Source organism: Callithrix jacchus, chromosome 18 (genome assembly GCF_049354715.1).
Source record: "Callithrix jacchus isolate 240 chromosome 18, calJac240_pri, whole genome shotgun sequence".
NCBI classification, from domain to species: Eukaryota; Metazoa; Chordata; class Mammalia; order Primates; family Cebidae; genus Callithrix; species Callithrix jacchus.
The window spans coordinates 26,988,066-27,009,718 of NC_133519.1; the positions used below are offsets into that span (position 1 = coordinate 26,988,066).

Here is a 21,653-nt window from a genome sequence, read left to right on the forward strand (position 1 = left end):
GTCCTTTCATTTTTTGCAATTAAGTTGTATGAACTGATTTTCCTTCTGTTTCTATATAAAGGGAAACGTAGATTGCAGTAAGTGTCTGATTTCTGTTTATTTCCTGTGTAACCGTTGGGAATCCATCCTTCCTTCCTAATCTGTAAGGTTTGGGGTGGTGTGTTTCTTCCCAAAATTCAGAATTGGAACACATGGTAAGTGCTGGAGTGTTTAGGGCAGGAATCCTCTGTCTTTAGTATTAATTCATGGATAGGCAATTGATTGTTTTTAGAGATGAGACAATGTAGGCTTTGTAAAAATTACTGTTGACTGTTTTGGGGTTCTTTTAGATCCTTGAAACTCAAAGTTGCCAGGCGCCTGTAATCCCTGCACTTTGGGAGGCTGAGGTGGGCGGATTACCTGAGTCAGGAGTTCGAGACCAGCCTGACCAATATGGTGAAACCCCGTATGAAAGAGAAACTCAAAGTTTGTAAATGCCAAGTCTACTCAAGTGAAGATGGAATACGTTATACTGACAATTAGTTTGGGACAAACACTTGTAATAATAAGTGCCAAATATAAATTGCTATTTGCCAGGCACTGTTTTAAAGGTTTTATGTTACTTGTTTAATCATCACAAAAACTGTTTGATATAGATGCTCTTATAATTCCCATTTTATAGATGAGGAAATGAGGCCCAGAGAGATTATATAACTTGTCTCAGTTACACAATTAATAATGGTGATGCCAGTGTTCAGACAATTTGGCTTAGAGATCAGGTTCTTAACCACTATTACAAATGGTTACTCAAGCCAACCACCCATTTTCTTGCTTTTATTTAGAAGCTGATTTTATTTAAAATCAGCTTAACTATGTTATAATTTGCATAAAATAAGTCACTGGTCATAAGTGTATAGTTTAGTGAGTTTTGACATGAATACACCTGTACAGTCACCATCCTAACGAAGATATGATACATTTCCAGAAAGTTCACTTTTGCCAACACTACATATTTTGTGTCTAACGTCCCACACCTGACACCTGGCAACCAGTGATCTGCTTTGTATTGCTGTCACTTTTCCTTTTCTGGAATTTCATATTAATGGAGTCCTTTAATAGGTAGTAGTCTTTTGTGTCTGGTTTCTTTTGTTTGGTATAATGTTTTTGAAATATACTGATGTAGTTGAATGTACTATTCTTTCTTTTAATTGTTTAGTAGTATCCCATTATTATGGATATAACATGAACTGTTTATATATTTTCTAGTTAAAAGATTTTTGACTCATTTGTTTCTAGTTTTTGGCTATTATTTAGAAAGCTCTAAAAAAAATAGCTCTGTAAGCATTCAGGTTTTTGTGCAGACATGTCTTTACATTTCTAGGGTAAAAATATCTAGAAGTGAATTACTGGGTTCTACGCCAAGTGTATGTTTAATTTTAAAAGAAACTGCAAAACTTTTTAAAAAGTGCCTGTACCGTTTTGCATTTCTACCAGCAACAAATAAAAGTTCCTATTGTTTCATATCCTTGCCAGTGTTCAGTGTTTTCAGTCTTTTAAATATTAGTCATTTTTGTGGATATGTAGTGGTATCTCATTGTTATATGACAATGAAAATGTTTTTATGTGCTTTTCATTTGCCTATCTTTTGTGAAGTGTCTGTTGTAATCCATGGCCCATTTTTTTCCCCTTAAAATTGCTTGTCATCTTGTGTTGTAAGCGTTCTTTATATATTCTGCATACGTCTTTAGTCAGACCTATGTAATTGTGATGTTTTCTCTTAGTCTATTGCTTATCTTTTCATTTTCTTAATCATTTTTTAAAGTACAAAAGTGTTATCTTTTTTCCAGTGTATTGTTAGTTTTCAATGTTAAATTCAATTTATTGATTTTTATTATTTGTAATTTTTGTGTTCTAAGAAGTTATCTAACATGAAATTAGAATGTATTATCTTGTGTATTTTCTTCTAAAAGATTTATAACTTTCTTATGGTCATGATCCATTTCAAGTTAGTTTTTATATACTTTGTTTGGTAAGGGTTGGAGGCTTCGTTAATATTATAACATCATTTGTTGAAAAGATCATCTTTGCTCATTGAATTTTCTTGGCACCTTTTTCAAAAATGTATGTATGATTTTATTTCTATAATTTTTATCCTGTCCCTTTGATATGTATCTGTTTATTCCTACACAAGTGCCACACTGTTTTGATTACTATATCATTGTAGTACATCTTGAAATCAGGTATTGTAATTTTCATCATTTATTTCAAAGTTGTTTTGATTATTTAGGTTCTTTGCATTTTCACATAAATCTTAGGATTAGCTTGCTAATTTTTACAGAAAAGGATGCAAGATTTTAATTTTGGTTACTTTGAATCTGTGATTTAATTTGGGAAGATGACATCTTAATATTATCAAGTCTTTTGAATCATGAACATAATATATTTCTCCAATTATTTAGGTCCTCTTTAATTTCTCTTAGCAGTGTTTTATACTTTTCAGTTTTGGCTTTGCACTATATTTTGTTAAATTTACTCTTAAGTATTTTATCTTTTTGATGCTGTTCTAAATGTTCTTTTAATTTCAATTTCTAATTGTTGCTAGTATGTAAATCCACAACTTATTTTTTATGGTAACCTTGCATTTTATGAAATTTTAAGTTTACTTACTAGTTCTAATAGTTTTTTGTTAGAACCTCTAGGATTTATAAGAAAACAATCATGTTGTCTGTATATAAATACCGTTTTACATCTTTTAAATTTGTATACCCTATTTTAAAAACATACATTAATAAATTTATTTGATTGGATAGTTTAAAAGGATTTTTGTACCTTTGTTATCAAGTGATATTGGTCTGTGATTTTCTTGTAACTTTTTTCTGGTTTTCTTATCAAACTGTATTGGTTTGCTTGGGCTGCCACAACAAAATACCACAGACTAGGTGGCTTAAACATCAGAAATATATTTTCTCATAGTTCCAGAGGCTGGAAGTACAAACCAAGGTAGAGACAGATTTGGTTTCTTCTGAGGCCTGTTTCCTTTCTTTCTTTCTTTCTTTTTTTTTTTTTTTTTTAAAGAGGTGGTCTTGCTGTCTTGCCCAAGCTGGAGTACAATGACACCATCACTGCTCACTACATCCTTGAACTCCTGGGCCCAAGGGATCCTCCTGCCTCAGCCTCCCTAGTAGCTGGCACTACAGGCATGTGTCACCACATGTGGATAATTTAAAAAACTTAATAGAGATGAGGGTCTTGCCAGCTTGCCTAGGTTGTGCCCATTTTTGTTGTGTCATAACTTTGTCACCCCTCAATCTGTGTGTTGCCTGTATCTTAGAAGAATACTGGTTGTATTGGATTAGGGCCCACCAATATGAAGTTATTTTACCTTGATTATCTCTTTAAAGGCCTTATTTTCAAATGCAAATTCTGAGATACTGGGAATTAGAACATAGGGATTTTCTTTCCTGAGGGATGGAAATACAATTTAACCATAACATAGGTATTATTGATGGTTTCCCTCCATTCCCTACCCATCCGCCCTCCCCTTCCCTTCCCTTTCCTCCCTCCCCAACCCCCCAAGTGATGAGAGTCTCACTGTGTTGCCCAGGCTGGTCTTGAGCTCCTGGGATCAAGTGATCCTCCTGCACTTTGACTTCTCAAAGTGCTGGGATTAGCCACCGTGCCTGGCTAGTGCTGGGTTCTAAAAGGAGATGAGAAATGTTCCCCTTCTATTTTCTGAAAGAGTTTGTATGAAATTGGTATTTTCCCTTATGTGGTTGCTGAAACTTACTAGGGAAGCCATAGTTCTGGGGCTTCATATATATTTTGTATGATTTCTGTCCTTCCCTTTGTGGGAAGGTTTTTAATTAATTCAATTTCTTTAATAGACACGGACTACTCAGGCTCTATATTTCTTAAACTTTAGTAGTTTAAGAGTTTCTCCATTTCACCCATATTGTTGAATTTATTGGCATAATAATAATATATCCCTTATTCTTTTGATGTCATGGATTTGGAATGATATCCCATCTTTCATTCCTGTTAATTTGTGTTTTTCTCTTTTTTCCTTGAATGGTTTAGCTAGAGGATTATTAATGTTTTTTACTCTTTTCAAATGATCAACTTTCATATTATTGATTTTCTATACAGTTTGTTTTCTTAACTTTTTTTTTTTTGAGATGGAGTTTCCCTCTTGTTTGCCAGGCTGGAGTGCAGTGGTGCAATCTTGGCTCATTACAACCTCTGCCTCCCTGGTTCACACGATTCTCCTGCCTCAGCCTCCCAAGTAGCTGGGAATACAGGCATGCACCACCACACCCTGCTAATTTTTGTAGTTTTAGTAGAGACGGGGTTTCACCATTTTGGCCAGGCTGGTCTCAAACTTCTGACCTCATGATCTACCCGCCTCGGCCTCCCGAGCTACTGGGAGCCACTGTGCCTGGCCAATTTTGTTTGTTTTCTATTCCACCAATTTTCCGTTTCGCTTTTTTTGGTTTGTTTTGAGATGGAATTTCCCTCTTGTTGCCCAGGCTGGAGTGCAATCTTGGCTCACCACAACCTCCGCATCCCAGGTTCATGCAATTCACCTGCCTCAGCCTCCCAGGTAGCTGGGACTACAGGCATGTGCCACCATGCCCAGCTAATTTTTGTATTTTTAGCAGAGATGGGGTTTCACCATGTTGACCAGCATGGCTTCAATTTCTTGACCTCGTGATCCGCCCACCTCAGCCTCCCAAAGTGCTGGGATTACGGGCATGAGCCACCTCGCCTGGCCTCAGTTTTACTTTTTAAATTTCTTCTGCTTACTTGGAGTTGCATGTTTTCTTTTCTGGTTTCTTAGTATGAAAGCTTAGATCATTGATTTTGACCCTCTTTTCAATAAAAACAATCTTACCGGTTTCCCTTTCTAATTCCTACTTTAGCTGTAGCTTTAAATTTTCAATCAGTTCATGATACTTTCTCATTTACCTTGTGATTTCTTATTCGAACCATGGATTATTCAGAAGTATCTTGTTTATTTTACCTGTACTTATGCAGGTTTGTTTCATGGGTATATTGTGTGATGCTGAGGTTTGGGCTTCTAGTAATCCTGTTGCCCGAATAGTGGACATAGTACCAATAGGTGGTTTTTCAGCTCCTAACCCCCGCCCTCCCCAATTTTGGAATCCTCAATGTTTCTTGTTCCCATCTTTGTGTGTACTCAATATGTAGCTTTCACTTAAAAATGAGAACATGAGGTATTTGGTTTTCTGTTTTGGGGTTAATTCGTTTAGGATAATGGACTCCACCTGCATCCATGTTGCTACCAAGGATATTATTTCATTCCTTTTTATGGCTGCATTTGTTTAATTTCTGAATGAGAATTTTTTTGGTATCATTCTGTGTGTCTGATTTGTAATATAATTCAACTTTGTTGAGATAATATACTTTAGGTGATTTTAGTTCTTTTGGATTTATTGAGACTTGTTTCTTGGTCCACCATAAGCATTATCTTCACTAATGGTCCATATGCACTTGAAAAAAAAAAAGAATATTCTGCCATGTGTAGGCTGGGGTCAGATAGTCAAGATAGTCATGTCAGATAGTCAAGTTGGTTGATATGTTATTTAAGTTCTGTATACTCCTGTTTGTTTTCTGTATATTTGTACTGTCAATTACATGCTCTTCAACCGTCTCCAGTGCTAACTTGATTTGGCTATGTCTCCTTTTAGTTCTCTCAGCTTTTGCTTCATGTATTTTGAAATTTACACACAGAATTGGTGAATTGACCTCCTTATCATTTTGAAACGTCACTCTTTATTCGTGGTAATGATCCTTGTTCTGAAATCTGTTTACTCTGATGTAGATATAGCCTCTTGAGCTTCCTTCCTTTTTTCCTCCCTTCCCTTTCTTTTTAATGCTTTTGTCCCAGGAATTGGAACTAGGAAAGAGTGAGATGATGAGACAGAGATTGAAATTTAACTGCTGCATATGAAGATTGGTTTGGAGGATCTAATGTTATCAGTGTAGGTGTAAAGAAGAATTTGAGGTTTATTTATTTTTTTCCTTTTTACTCATTTTTGTTTCTTTCAGTCCTGAATAGACTTGGGGCCAGTTGAATTTGGATGCTGCTTTTGAAGGAAGTAAAGGAAAAAGTAAGGAATTAAGGGACAAGAGGAAGCTAGAGAAATTTCAAGGTTTGAAAATTTTATGAGGAAGTAGGAAACATTCCCATGGCCCTTTTGCTGGGCGTCTTTCATTCTTAAAGTTGTATTTAAATTAGAATATATTTAAAATAGTTTTTCCAAGGTCTTCTATATACTGATTGCGGTGATTTTGATTTTCATAGTCACAATGATGCATATTATTATTATTATTATTATTACTCTTCTGAGATTATAGCAAGATAGAAAGGACATTGGGCTTCGAATTTAAGACCTTGAGATTTAACTTTGGACAAATAATTTATTGTTTTGGTATCTTTTTTCATGTATAACTTGACGAAGTAATATTCTGTAAGATTATGAGGTTTAGATTATATAATACATGTAAAAAGGCATTATAAATTATAAAATTATCACAAAGAATCAGGTGGTTATTTGCTAGAGTTTGGCATTTGGTATTAAAATACAAAGGTGTTTCTGTGGTCCTGTTTACGTAAGATGTTTTCCTGAATGACTCTAGATTGTGCCTGGCTCTGATTATCTTGATATTATTGTTACTATTATTAATATTTTTAGTATTCAACCTTTGAAAGATTGATTTTTTTTTTTTCAGTTGGAACCAATACTACTAGGAGACAGTTGACACATTTTATGAAAGCATAATGGAGTTAGCATTTATATCAAAATATACATGTATTGAAGTATGTACATATTAGTTTTTTGGATAGTTCTAAGATGGTACTTTGTAAGTACTGATTAAATTCAGTTAATAAATTTGGATGCTGCGTTTGAAGGAAATACTGCATATAAAAGGGAATCACAAATAGAGCAGTGATTAATAATGTTACTTGGTAGTCAGACTGATTGCAATATGACCCTTGATTAACTGAGATGATATATCTTATAAATGCATATTAGAAATAATTTTCTGTATCTGACTCTGTTCTGCAGTATTTTGTTTTTTGTTTTTAAATGTCCCGAGTGACATACATTATCTTTTGGCAAACTTAGGGTTGTGTAGTATAATTTCAGTCCTTCTGGCAATTGGTATAAAAATGTCTTCTTCACAGTATTTGATTGCTTGAAGAACATGATTTTAATAAATAGTGATAAGAGGTAAAAGTTCAAAATAACCTCTATCTCATCCAAAAATCTGAAATTTGAAATGCTCCAAAATCTGAACCTTTTTGAATGCCAACATGACATCCAAAGAAAATGCCTATTGGGGCATTTTAGATTTTAAATTTTCAGATGAGGGAGGCTGAATCAATAAGAATATAAATACTAAAGTATTTCAAAATGTGGACAAATCTGAATCTGAAACACTTCTGGTCTCAACCGTTTTCGATGATGGTTATTCACCCTGCAGTAGTTTGAATGATACTCAGTTTTTTGTTATATTTATAGTTCTTTGGTGGTAGTTATAAAGTCACATGCTTAAAATGGCCATCTTTTTTTTTTTTCGTGTTAAATCGTTATCCGTTATGCTTATTTACTCTTGTGTTCCTTTCTTTTTCATTCTAATTCTTTCCTGATTTTTTTTAACCTCCCATTTAAAATAATTCCTTCTTCGGAACAAAAGTTTCCTAAGGTTTTCTAATTGAGAATTTTTTCATTTCGTTTTTTTTTTTTTTGAGATGGAGTTTCGCTCTTGTTACCCAGGCTTGAGTGCAATGGCATGATCTCGGCTCACTGCAACCTCCGCCTCCTAGGTTCAGGCAGTTCTCCTGCCTCAGCCTCCTGAGTAGCTGGATTACAGGCACGCGCCACCATGCCCAGCTAATTTTTGTATTTTTAGGAGAGACAAGGTTTCACCATGTTGACCAGGATGGTCTCGATCTCTTGACCTTGTGATCCACCCACTTCGGCCTCCCAAAGTGCTGGGATTACAGGCGTGAGCCACCGCACCCGGCCATTTAGTTCTTTTATTATTGTTATTGTATTTATTTCTTTCAGTCTATTTTGAAATATTAGATTATAATTGTCATTTGTTTCGGTCATATTTTTCTGCCTTGCTTTCATTGTTTCTAGGGACAGTATTATTTTTCACTTGGGAACACTTTGTTTCTCATTTTTTAGTGATGAAAGATAAAAAAATGTATTTTGTATTTATGTTCATCATTACTGTTTTTAGAGCACTTAATTATTTGTGTACATCCTAGTTTCTGTCTGTCTTCATATTTCTTCTGCCTGCAGGATTTACATTAATATATCTTGTAGTACAGTTCTGTGGGCAGTGAATTCTCTTAAATTTGTGTTTGTTTGAAAATGAGTTTATTTGCCTTCATTTTGAAAGATATTTTTGTTGAATATAAAATCAGAGTTGAAAGTTTTTTCTCTTAGTATTTTTAAGAAGTATTTTTGTTTCTCACTAAAAAACGAGAAACAAAGAGTTTCCAATGGAAAAAGAAACAATATTGTCCCTAGAAACAGTGAAAGCAAGCCAGAAAAATATGGCCACAACAAATGACACTTATAATCTGATATTTCAAAATTGACTGAAAGAAATAAATACAATAATAAAAGAACTGAAAGAAAAAAATTCTCAATTAGACAGTGCCTGCTCCATTGTCTTTTGCCTAGTATAGTTTCTGATGAGAAGTCTGTTTCAGTTTTTATCTTTATTCCTCTGTGTGTCGTGTGTCTGTCTAGCGCTGCATTCAAGGTTTTCTTTTTATTTTTGGTATTAGCAGTTTAAGTGCATTGTACGTGTTACAGATATTTTCTTGTTTTTGAAAACCTTATTTAGGGGTTTCTGAGTTTTTTAAATCTGTGGTTTGATGTCTTTTGTTATTTTAAAAATGATTTCAGTTACTGTCTCTACGTATTTGTTTCTTAACACTTTCTCTGTCTTCTATGGCTTCAATTACATGTATGTTAGAACATTTCACATATGTCACAGCTCTGGGATGCTCTGTGTGTGTGTGTATGTGTGTGTGTGTGTGTGTCTGTGTGTGTCACTTAGGCTAGAGTGCAGTGGTCGGAGGAGAGGAAGAGAGAAGGGGAACCGCAAGTTGGTGTAGGAGTCAGAACACAGTGAGGTTTGCCATCTAATATGGGTGCAATTTGTGGCACCCCAAAACGGTTACAGTGGTAGCATCAAAGATCACTGATCACAGTTTACTATAGAGGTATAATAATAATTAAAAAGTTTGAAATACTGTGAGAATTACCAAAATGTGACACAGAGATATGAAGTGAGCACATGGTGTTGAAAAAGTGGGGTGCTAATAGACTCGCTCAGTGCAAGGTTGCCCATCCTCCTTGAATGCTTTTGATTGACAGTGTGACAGGGATCCTGAATGGATTGGTATTCTAAATGAATAGTTTTTTTCCCTTAACCTACAACTGGTATATTCTTGTTCTTCATAATTGGAAAGAATTGTATTTCATTAGTTTCTCCTTTCTATTTCTGTAGTTTCTGAGATTTTTCATCCCTTTCTTGGGAAGGGAAGTAATTGGTCAACCTTTCTTATTCTATTCTACCTATTTCTGACAGGAATTCTTTAAGTTTTTGACTTGGGTGGCTAGTACCCTTCCTAAGTATTATAGTCTGTATAGACTGCTATAACAAAATGCCATAAAATAGGTAGCTTAAAAACAACAGACCTTTATTTCTCATGTTTGTGGAGGTTGGGAAGTTCAGATCAAGGTATGGGAGATTTTTATGTCTGGCTAAATTCCTGATCCACAGACAATGCCTGCCCTCTGTGTTCTCACATGGATGAAGTTGGGATAAAATTTCTTTAGACCTCTTTTGTAAGGGCACTAATCCTATTTATCTGAGTTCTGCCCTCACCTAAAAAATCTCCCAAAGGCCCATATTTTAATATCACCTTGGGGTTAAGATTTCAACATATGAAATTTAGGCAGACACAAATATCAGACCGTAGCACCAGTCCTATTACTGATGTATATTTTCTCACATTTTCTCTTTTTGGTGTATTCCGCCACTTAGTGAATATTGTTTGCCGGGCATTGTACTGAGCACCTCATAGATATCTTGTTAATCTGTGTAATGATTCTATTATATAAATATCATCCCTGTTATACAAATAATTAGAAACAGAGAGACTTGCTCAAAGTCACAAAGCTGTAGATAGCATAGCTAGGATTAATTTCAGTTTTCTTGAAAGCTGTGGCCTTTAACTGTGGTTAAAAAACTAGTATTTTGCCGGGCGCGGTGGCTCAAGCCTGTAATTCCAGCACTTTGGGAGGCCGAGGCGGGTGGATCACGAGGTCAAGAGATCGAGACCATTCTGGTCAACATGGTGAAACCCCGTCTCTACTAAAAATTTTTAAAAAATTAGCTGGGCATGGTGGCACGTGCCTGTAATCCCAGCTACTCGGGAGGCTGAGGCAGGAGAATTGCCTGAACCCAGGAGGCGGAGGTTGCAGTGAGCCGAGATCGTGCCATTGCACTCCAGCCTGGCTAACAAGAGCAACTTCATCTCAAAAAAAAAAAAAAAAAAAAAACAAAACTAGTATTTCATCCAGGAATAGTGGCTCTTGCCTATAATCCCGACACTTCGGGAGGCCAAAGCGGTAGGAGTATGAGAACAACATAAGGAGATCCTGTCTCTGCATTATAGACATTAATATATATTTGAGCTATATGTGGTGGTATGCACCTGTAGCCCCAGCTACTTGAGAGGCTGAGGAAAGAGAGATGTCCTGAGTCAAAGTTGCAATGAGTCATGATCATGCCAATGCACTCCAGCCTGGGTAACAGTGAGACGCTGTCTTTAAAAAAAAGAATGTAGACCTTTAATTCACTCATTGTTCAGAATACATTTCTTTAAAGCTAATAGCTTGAACTGATTTGATAGTAATTTATAGGTACTGTAACATTTAGTATTAGTGCGACACATTGTGTGACATGACATATACTATACTCCTGCTTTTTCTTTTTTGCTTTTAAATAAACTAATGGATGATGGAGCTCTGTGAAGTAAACCTTTAGTAATTTCTTACAGTTTTCAGGCCAGAAACCTTCATTGATTTTTGTTTGATACCCAACATCTATGAGCAAACCATAGTTCTACTTTCAAAATATCTAGAATCTGACCACTTCTTATCAACCCCACTGCCACCACCCTAGTCCATTTCAGCACCATTTCTCACTTGGATTATGATAGCTTCCATAACCATTTCTATACTTGGCTTCCCTTTAGTCTTCTTTTCAGCATAGCAGGTAGAATGATGTGGTTCATCACTTGTCAAATCACATCACTCCTCTTTTCCAAATCCACCAGCAAATTACTCTTTTACTCAATTGAAAAGCTAAAGTCCTTAACACATTCCTTAGTTTTCTGAGGTGCTCTTTTTTTTCACTTTTCCTTTTGAGAGAGGGTGTTGCTCTGTAACCTGGGCTTGAGTACAGTGGCACAGTCTGTTCACTGCAGCTTCTGCCTGCTGTGCTGTGCTCAAGCGATCCTCCCACCTCAGCCTCTAGAGGAGCCGGGACTAGCTAGAGTAGCTGGGGCTACAGGCGTGTGGCCCTGTGCTTGCTAGGCTTTTTATTTTTATTTTTATTTTTTTTGTAGAAGTGAGTTCTCAGTATATTGCCCAGGCTATGAGAGTGCCTTTTAAAAATTTGCATAGAGGTGTTGTATGTCTTAGCAGTGACATACTCGAAGGATACTCAAACATTGAAATATCCCTTTCTCAAAATGCTACCAATTAGGTATGTATTGTTTTCTATTAAATAGCTCCTGACATATTCAGTGAATTGATTGGTTTATTCTTTTTTGCCCTTCCCCCTGCTCTGACCCCCAAATCTCAAGTTTTCTTTTCTGTGGGTCTCTTTGTAGCCACTATGTCCTCTTATTATTATGTATTTATCATTATTGTATATGTTATATATATTTTCACATTGCGTTGTAATCATCTATAACATATTTGACTCTGCCATTAGACTTTACATTCTTATATTCTAAGGGATAGTGTTTGTGCCCAAGAAGTTTTTCTTGAAGGAGTGAGTGCATTTTCAGTTGCAGTTTTAAGTGTCATTGTACCATCAGTAAGGATTTGGATTTGTATGCCAGTAAGAGAAAATTGATAAACATTGACATAAGCGAGTGAAGATATCCTTTCTCATGTAATGTGAAGTCCAGAGGAGGCAATCCAAGGTTGATGCAGCTGCTCAAGGATTTCATCCAGAAACCAGTATCCTGTCTTCTTAGCTTAAGGTTTTTGTCTTCAGGTCAGAAGATGGCTGTTGTATCTCTGGACACTACATCAGAATTTTAGTAAGGAAGAAAAGGGAAGGATAAAATGAAATGTCTTTTTACAAGGCTTTGCAATTTTGTCCTTGTAGATGGTAGCCCATTAGAAATTGATGCCTATATTTCATTGGTCAAAATGATGTCATCTGGCAAATCCGTAGTACAAAATAGGCTGGGATTTTGAGTATTCATTTTTTATTCTTTATAGGCAAAGAAAAGAGAAGAAAATTGTAATTGGTGTTTACCTCAAGTATCAAAAAGTAGTATAGAACAAGTGGTTAAGAACATAGACCTAATTTTGAATTTTGACTCTGTTACTTCTTAGCTGTGTGACTTTTTTTTTTTTTTTTTTTTTTTTTAATTAAGATGGGGTGTCACCATGTTGGTCAGGCTGGTTTTGAACTCCCGACCTCAGGTGATCCGCCCCCTTGGCCTCCAAAGTGCTTGAATTACAGGCGTGAGCCACCATGCTCGGCCTAGCTGTGCGACTTTAACAGCTCTCTGCCTCTGTTCCCCCATCTATAAACTGTGTCTAGTAATAGGTAACTATTTCACTTTGTTATTGATACTGTTAGTTGATATATGTTGTGAGTTTAATGTATATAGTTCATTTTGTTTAAATAGCTAATAAATTGTTACTGTCATCATTACCTACAAACATTGTCAAAACTGGAATTGTATTAATTTATCAGTCAAGGAATTGGCTTTCTTTGGGATAGGAAGAAAAGAGTATTTACCAGGTCTAGGTAGGTGCTTTTGAGTACAGATAATGGTAGAAAACAATGGTAGAACTTTCTTAAGGGCTCTGGTGAGTGCATTATACTATTACAAATTATGAATGGTGTTAAAATATTGGAACCATTTTCATTTACTTATTGAGTTCATTTTGAAGCTCAATGACCCTGAAGTTTAATTCAACAGAAATTTCATCTCTTATCGATAGGATATTTGAAGACGTCACTCAAATATATCTATAAATATGATTTCATTATTATATTGAAATATGATTTCATTATTATTACTAGCCTTTTCCAGTTTGTAATCACTCTACTTTGAAAAATATATATCAATTATTTTTCTATTTTCTTTTTAGCCCCATCTGCTTTGATATGATTGAAGAAGCATACATGACAAAATGTGGCCACAGCTTTTGGTAAGACAATTTTATGGAGTAAAATAGTCTTTTGGCATTTTAAAACTTATCTGTAAATGTAGCCAATAAGAAGTTACGTGTTTTAAACCAACTTTGATTATCTTACTGTCATATTTTTTTCTTGACATATGTCTTTGTAGATCTGGCAGTTTAAGGCAGTTAACGTACGTATGATGCATAATTTCTTTCAAATATTTAGACTTACCCTAGGCCTTACCAATGGATTTGAAAACTTCTGCATTAATTAATGTTAATAAGAACTTTTGACTGCTATTCTTAGTGATGCTGGGCAATCAGGACCAACCATGAAGCATTAGTTACTTGTGGGAATAGGTTGGAGAACGCAGTGAAGCAGGCTAAGAAGGTCATGGAAAAAGGATAGAGGATTTAAAAGTTCTGTGTTCTTTTCTTTAACACTTTGCTCAGCATTATCTTTACATTATATCATGGCACATTAACTCATATGTTAAAAAAATTGTTTTAATTGTAGAATTCACATTATATTGAATTTATATTTTTTATGTATTTTTTTCTGGTTCCTTAGTCTTGGAGGAATATATAATTTTAACCACAGTTATGTGAACAGTGCAGCAGTGTTAAGTATGTTCAGATTATTGTACAGTTGATCTCTAGAACTTTTTGTGCAAAACTGAAACTCTGCACTCATTAAACAGTAATTTCCCATTTCCCCTTCCCTGCAGCTTCTGGCAGCCACTATTCTACTTTCCGTTTATATGGATTTGACTCCTCTAGATACCTTGAATAAGTGGAAGTATTTGTCTTTTTGTGACTAGCTTGTTTCACTTAGCATAATGTCTTCAATGTTTATCAATATTGTAGCATGTGTCAGAATTCTTTTTCCTGTGTTAGGCTGAATAATACTCCATCGTATGTATATACTACGTTTTGGTTATTCATCTATCAGTAGACACTAGGGTAGCTTCTTCTACCTTTTGGCTATTGTAAATAATCTTCTGTGAATATGGATATACAAACATCTCTTTGGGACTCTGCTTTCAGTTCTTTTGGGTGTATACTCAGAAGTGAAATTGCTGGATCATGTGGTAATTTTGTTTTTAATTTTTTGAGGAACCGCCATACTGTTTTCTATAAAAGCTGCTATAAGAGTTCCAGTTTCTCACCAGCAGTGCATAAGAGTTCCAGTTTTTCCACATCCTTGCCAACTCTTATTTTCTGCTGTTTTTTTGATAGTAGGCATCCTAATGGAAGTATAATATGTGTATTTTTCATGATTTTTGCTTATTTTTTTTTTTACCTATTCTGTTGGCATATTATTTTAGCCTTAGTATTCCTTGTGTTCTAATACTCCATATATTCTAATTCTTGTTGAAATCAGGCCCATAACTTTAATGCTAAAGTTGGATATGATATCTGGCAAATTGATATCCAATCATCATGAAGAGTATTGGTTATTAACACTAGTCTATAAGATCTTTCATTTCATCTGGAGTATGATGCTTTGGTGATAGGTGTATTCCCTTTGCTAGTCACTTAAAAAGCTTTAAATAAACTTCACTTTCTTAGCTTGTGTTATCTATATTCTTTCTTATAAAGTGTTAAAATGATAACAGCAATGTATATTCTTTCTTTAAAAAGCAACTCTTATTGTACAGGAAGATGTAACATAAAATACAAATGTCTACCTTTATCTAGTCTTTCTTGCCTGCCTCTTCAGAGGTTATCACAGGTAAAAGGAGTGATTAGGTATTCTTTCAGAATCTTTTTACCAGTTTTAGGCCATCTTGCTTTCTTGAATCCTTGTTTTCTAGTATATCATTGTATTGACATGATTATGATTCACAAATCACTTTCTGCTCTGTATTGCCAATGAAATTCTGGTCGTGTGTGTCTTGCTTTGGGACTGATACAGGTATGGTCTTACACCTGGTTATTAGATGTGATGATTGGTTCTGATTTGTCCTAGCTGTTCTTGTATAGTTCATTCTTTTTCTAGAATTTTCTGATTACTCGCAGTTTTCTATATGTACTCATCCTTGTTTACACAGATAGAAAAAGATATTTATGTTGGTTAGCAAGTATATAAATAGTAGAAGAAACAGACAACGATATACATCTATAGAGAAATATGCCTTTTTTATTAGCAGATGCATTCTTAATAGAGAAAATAGGCACCCTTTTATATCAGCAGAATTAAAATTATTATTTTAAGAGTTGCAGTGTGAGTAAATTGAAAATTTCTCAGATGGACCCAAGATATGTATTCCAAGATATGTCTTTACCGCTTTATTATGCCCACCTATTGTTAAGTAACTGATCTAGATACTTAGATGTATGCTGCTTTCCTGGCTATATCTCTTCTTTCATGCATTCAACATGTACTGAGTTTAAATTCTTTTAACAGGATATCGTGCTAAACATTAAGGGTACAGAGGGTAAAACAAATCCTTGCATTTAACGACCAAATAGAAGAAGGGCTGATAGGCACATACAGAGATAAGCACAAGATAAAATAGTAACTCTTTCTCAAACTAAGGCAGGTCTGCTCTGGGTTGGTAGTTAAGTAGTAGATGCTCTACGATACATTTGATGCATCTTGTTGTCACTTAAGTTGTATACAGTGGTATGTAATTTGATGTACTTTAATTTTACAATATAAATGGATATTATCAAGTCCAATGCAGAAAAACCACTTGAACTATTGTACTGAGGATAGTTACTTCCAGCTATGTCCCAATTTTTGAGTCTGTGAGAGAGAGTGTGGCAGTAAGCCTACGAAGGTGGAATATGATTAGGATGCTAAAGAAAAGATTTTCGACTAGATTTTGGAATAATTTCTTATATATTGACAAAATTTTTTTCTTTCTGTTTTCTGAGACTGGGTGTTGCTCTGTCACCAGGCAGGAGTGCAGTGGTATGAACACGGCTCACTGCAGCCTCGACCTCCTGGGCTCAAGCAATCCTCTTGGCTCAGCCTCCTGAGTAGCTGGGATCACAGGCATCACTGCCACCATGCTTGGCTAATTTTAAAAAGTTTTGTGGAGATGGGGTTTTACCATATTTCCTGGGCTGGTTGCAAACTCTTGGGCTCAGGCGGTCCTCTCATCTCAGCCTCCCAAAGTGCTGAGATTGAAGGCATGAGCCATTGCACCCTGCCTAACAAACTCCTCTCTGACTGAACAACTTAGCTTATTCTTGTCATGTGTGCCTTTTCTGTCATTTATTTTTAAACAAAAGTTATTTGCTAAAACCCATAATTTTCTCCTTCTGCTTACCTGTCAATCCATCTCTTAACTTTATTTATTTATTTAATTTTTTTTTTTTTTTTTTTTTTTTTTTTTGAGATGGATTCTCACTCTGTCGCCAGGCTCTGGAGTACAATGGCATGATCTTGGCTCACTGCAACTTACACCCTTGGATTCAAGCAATTCTCCTGCCTCGGCCTACTGAGTAGCTGGGACTAAAAGCACGACAACATGCCCACCTAATTTTTGTGTTGCCCAGGCTGATCTCAAACTCCTGACCTCAAGTGATCTGCCCACCTTGGCCTCCCAAAGTGCTGGGATTACAGGTGTGAGCCACAGTACCTGGCCTTATTTTTTTTTTAATTAAAATAAATAAATAAATATATATGTATGTATTTTTTTTTTTTTTGAGACAGAGTCTTACCCTCTAGCCTAGGCTGGAGTGTAGGGGCACAATCTCAGCTTGCTGTAACCTCTGCCTCCCAGATTCAAGTAATTCCCCTGCCTCAGCCTTCCGAGTAGCTGGGATTACATGTGGGTGCCACCATGCCCAGCTAATTTTTGTGTTTTTTGTAGAGATGGGGTTTCACAGGCTGGTCTTGAACTCTTAACCTCAAGTGATCCGCCCACCTTGGCCTTTCAAAGTGCTGGGATTACTGGCATGAGCAGATTCACCCAGCCCGGCATGTCTCATATTTAATAACCTTGGAGAGTCTTTCCTCCTTCATGACTTGTTTTGTTAAACTTGCTGGTGTTTTTTTTTTTTATAGACAGTCTCACTCTGTCTCTCAGGCTGGAGTGTAGTGGCATAATTTCTGCCCACTGTATACTCAGTCTCTCAAGTAGCTGGAACCATAGGCCACACAGCAGCAGACACAGTTAATTTTTGTATTCTATTTTATTTATTGTAATTTTTTTTTTTGTAGAGACAAGGTTTTGCCATGTTGCCCAGGCTGCTGATTAAAAAATGGTTTAAATTTTGCATATATTTCCTAGTAATGTTAACTCATTTCCTTTTTTTCTAAGAAGACTATAAATTTCTTCATGTTGTGATTCTTAGTCTATTGTATTCGCATGCCTACATTATGCTTCTTCCTTGTAATAAAAATGAAAATAAAACATTGAGTATGTCATTTCCTTCAGTGAAATTTCCGTGTAGTAATTTTCAGTCATATATGAGGCATATTTTGTGATTTTGGTAATCCTAGCCTCGTTATAGTTGCAAGAGGTGATTATATTGTTTTTGGAACATTGTGCAAGTCATTTGTTCAGTAGATATTTGCGTATCCATTATGTGCCTGGCATTTGCCTCAGTCTTTAGGCCCCTGTGATTTGCCGAAGACCGCTGTTACTGTGATTTTTTCACACCTTCCTCCTTTTTACTTATCTTAAAAGTAACAAATGTGAGATGTGAAAGTAGTTGATAACCAGAAGGGCGAAACCTGGTGGATGTAGGTTTTTATATTTTTGTTTGTTTTATTTAGTATTTTGTTAAGGTAGAGAGGGAAGGTAAGTGGATATAAAAATCAGCTTCAGTTTACAAAGCTTAAGAAATTTATAGTAATTTGGATACACAATAAAAGAGGTCTTTCTCTGTAGGAATGATCTTTATAAATCACCTTTGTAATTTCTTAGAAATCATTTTTTTCTTGAGGTTTAGCAATAATACTTATTCACTATAGAAACTTGAATTAAAGACATCTACAAAGAAACCATTTCCCATAATTATATGACCCAGAGACAAATACTGTTAGCTTGTGAGGATTCTGTTTATTGTTTATTTCAAATGTACACATATATACTTTTTTAAAGAGAAATGGGATTCTATTATATACACTATGTTATAGATTGTCATTATTACTCAGCAGTATGTATAGTAACATTTTTTTCTCATATCAGTTTGATACTTTTCCATAATTTGGTTGAAAAATAATTTAAGGAGTTTCTTTTTATTATAAGGAGGTACAAATGTAAAAGGTTTAACATTATAGAAATATATAATGAAAGGGAAAATTTTCTGTAATGACAGTTCTCCAGCATTAACTATGAGTAGATTATTTTTATGGCATACAAATTACAGTATAATTTTTATTAGATTGCTGTATAGCATCGCATTGGATTGATACAAATTTATTTAGTCAATTTCTTAGTGTTTAGGTTGCTTCTATTTTATTTTGCTATTTACAGATAACCTTGTATTGAACACCCTTCTCAATATATATGTCCTTAGGATAAATCCCTAGAAGTAAAATCAAGTCAAAAGGGAATGTATAACCTTAAGATTTTTCCTGCAATTTGCCTTCTGGGAAAGTTGTGCTGGTTAACATTTTCTGTAACAGTACCTGCGGTTGTTCATATCCACATGTACTCTTTAACTATGACAGTATTTTCTTTTATCTTTGTTTCCTTTTTCAGACAGGGTATCACTCTGTCACTCAGGCTGGAGTGCACTGGCATAATCATGGCTCACTGCAGCCCTGAACTCCTGGGCTCAGTGGTTCCTCCTGTCTCACCCTCCCAAGTAGCTGCACATGCCATCATACTTGGCTAATTTTTTCATTTTCTGTAGTAATGGAGTCTTGCTATGTTTCCCAGGCTGGTCTTGAATTCTTGGTCTCAAGTGATCTTCCTGCCTCTGCCTACTAAAGTGTTGGGATTATAGGCGTGAGCTATTTTAACCTTACTGGCAGTATTCTTTTTTTCCATTCTGATTGATAACATCTAGTATATGATTTTAAATGAGCTTTTTGTGACTAGTGAAGATAATGGTTTTCTCATGCTTATTGAGTAATTTTTGTCTTTGGTTGAGTTTTCTGTTTCTCTTTTTTATTTGAATAAACTCTGAGTATTAAGGGTATTAGCATGTCAGTAATATGAATAGTCTGCTTAACTGAGCTGTAGGTATTTGCTTTTCTGGTGTTGTTATGAACTATTTAAATTGCATAAATTTAAAGTTTAGTGAATACAGCTTTTTAAATTTGTATTCGGTAGCTTTGTTATTTGAGTTTATTTTGAAATAACTTTTGTGTACTGTTCACCCTGGAAGTGCCCTGTATATCCTGTTGATAATGTAAAAATACAAACAGAAATAAATTTGTTAGATTACTTATGTTGAAAATGAAGAATAGAAGACTAATAGTCATTATTTTGTGACTAGTTTATTAATTTTTCATTGATTTAATTAAGCCTTTTTTTTCCCCCCCTACTAATAGCTACAAGTGTATTCATCAGAGTTTGGAGGACAATAATAGATGTCCCAAGTGTAACTATGTTGTGGACAATATTGACCATCTGTATCCTAATTTCTTGGGTGAGTCTTTGTAATGATTTTTATTTTAAAAAATGTTTTGATCCCCAAAACTGTGTGCTAGCACTAATTTATTCAGAAAACCTACCTTAGTGGTAAGCCAGTCTCTCTCTACTACGTACTGCAGTGCTTTCCTCTTCTTGGGTTGGGACAGAGATTCTATATATTGTTAGTATTTTATTATTTTTAAGTTTTATTGAAGAAATTGATGCAACTTTTAGATTATTTTGTAGCTCAGGGACCCCTGGGCCATGGACTGGTACCAGTCTGTGGCCTTTTAGGAACTGGACTATACAGCAGGAGGTGAGGGACTGGCAGGTGAGTGGGCATTACCACTTGAGCTCTGTCTCCTGTCAGATTCGTGGGGGCATTAGATTCACATAGGCGTATGAAGCGGATCATGAACTGGGTATGTAAGGGATCTAGGTGGCATGCTCCTTATGAGAATCTGATACCTGATGATCTGAGCGGGTACAGTTACATCGTGAAACCATCCCTCCCACCCGCCTTCGGTCTGGAAGAATTTTGTTCCATGAAACCAGTTCCTGGTGCCAAAAAGGTTGGGAACTGCTGATGTAGGTGACAGGACTGGATGTGAGGCTTAACAAAAATGGCAGCGGTTCTGAACACCATGAGGTCTCCTTGTGAGCTGTTGTACATTGCTACTGTTTCTGCTTTTGGGGCGGAAGTGAAAAAGACCATAGGTAGAGGGAACCCAGGTTTGTTGAAGATTGAGGGGAGGGGACAAAAAAACTTGGGTGTGATGATTCCTAAGTTGGGAGTGAGTGGGTGAAAAGAATCTGAACTAGGGAGGCAATTAAAAATTAAGAACTTGGGAAGGAATACACGGAATAGAACTTTTGAGAGAGGAGTGCGAAGAACTAGAGAAGAGAGACATGAATAGGGAATCCTTAAGTGTAAATAACAAATAATCAGAAATAATAACTAGTCAGAGACAATTGTGAATATCATAAAAATTCTGCATGTTAACTATCTTAAGATATTGTAGGAAACTTTTAGTCTGAGTGTTTTAGGAATGAATAATAAGCTAAAGATTAATTTTCAGGTATGGGCAGGCATTAAGTAGGGCACTATTGGGTTTGTATATCAGAAAGATCAGTTCTTAAATTTAAACACTCAGAGTCAGAGTGTGTATTAGATTCTGACCTGCTACTGCTTTGGTGGCAGTTTGATTTTTAGCTCAAATGATGTTTTATAATAAATTATGAATTTGAATGTATTCAGCTGTGGTTTTCTTTTTTATTTCTGCTCTAAAAGTGCCTTAGCTACAATTGTTTTTTCTCTGTTACTCTTCACTATAATTTTTTTTTATTAAGGAAAATCACTGGATGATTACATAGCAGAAAGGGGTCCTAAAGGAATTATACTGAAGATTTTCTGCTGGAATGACAAATTCTTCTAAGTGACTAAAGTTTTATGGCAAATGTGATGAAGGAACTTAGGAAAAGAACAAAGAGAACAATTGAGTGGCATGGCACCTTGCAGGACTAAATGGGGAACCCATGTCCTGTAGTACAAAATCCTCTGTCCCTGAGGACAAATAAATAAATTTTATTTATTTTTATTGTAAATTTGGATTGATGCTGCCCTGTGGAATCTAGG

General features: G+C 35.5%; 1 protein-coding gene across 7 annotated transcripts in view; it reads left to right on the forward strand.

Annotated features, from left to right (window-relative positions):
* Positions 1–21,653, forward strand: part of COP1 (COP1 E3 ubiquitin ligase) — a 229,676-nt gene that overhangs the window by 6,126 nt on the left and 201,897 nt on the right. For 6 of the 7 annotated variants that reach the window (XM_002760336.5, XM_008984964.4, XM_008984965.4 and 3 more), the window contains exons 2-3: positions 13,440–13,499; positions 19,936–20,033. In XM_002760336.5, coding sequence (XP_002760382.3) covers positions 13,440–13,499; positions 19,936–20,033 — 158 coding nt within the window. The remainder of the gene's footprint in view (positions 1–13,439; positions 13,500–19,935; positions 20,034–21,653) is intronic. The other variant, XM_078356260.1, reaches the window with a different exon arrangement.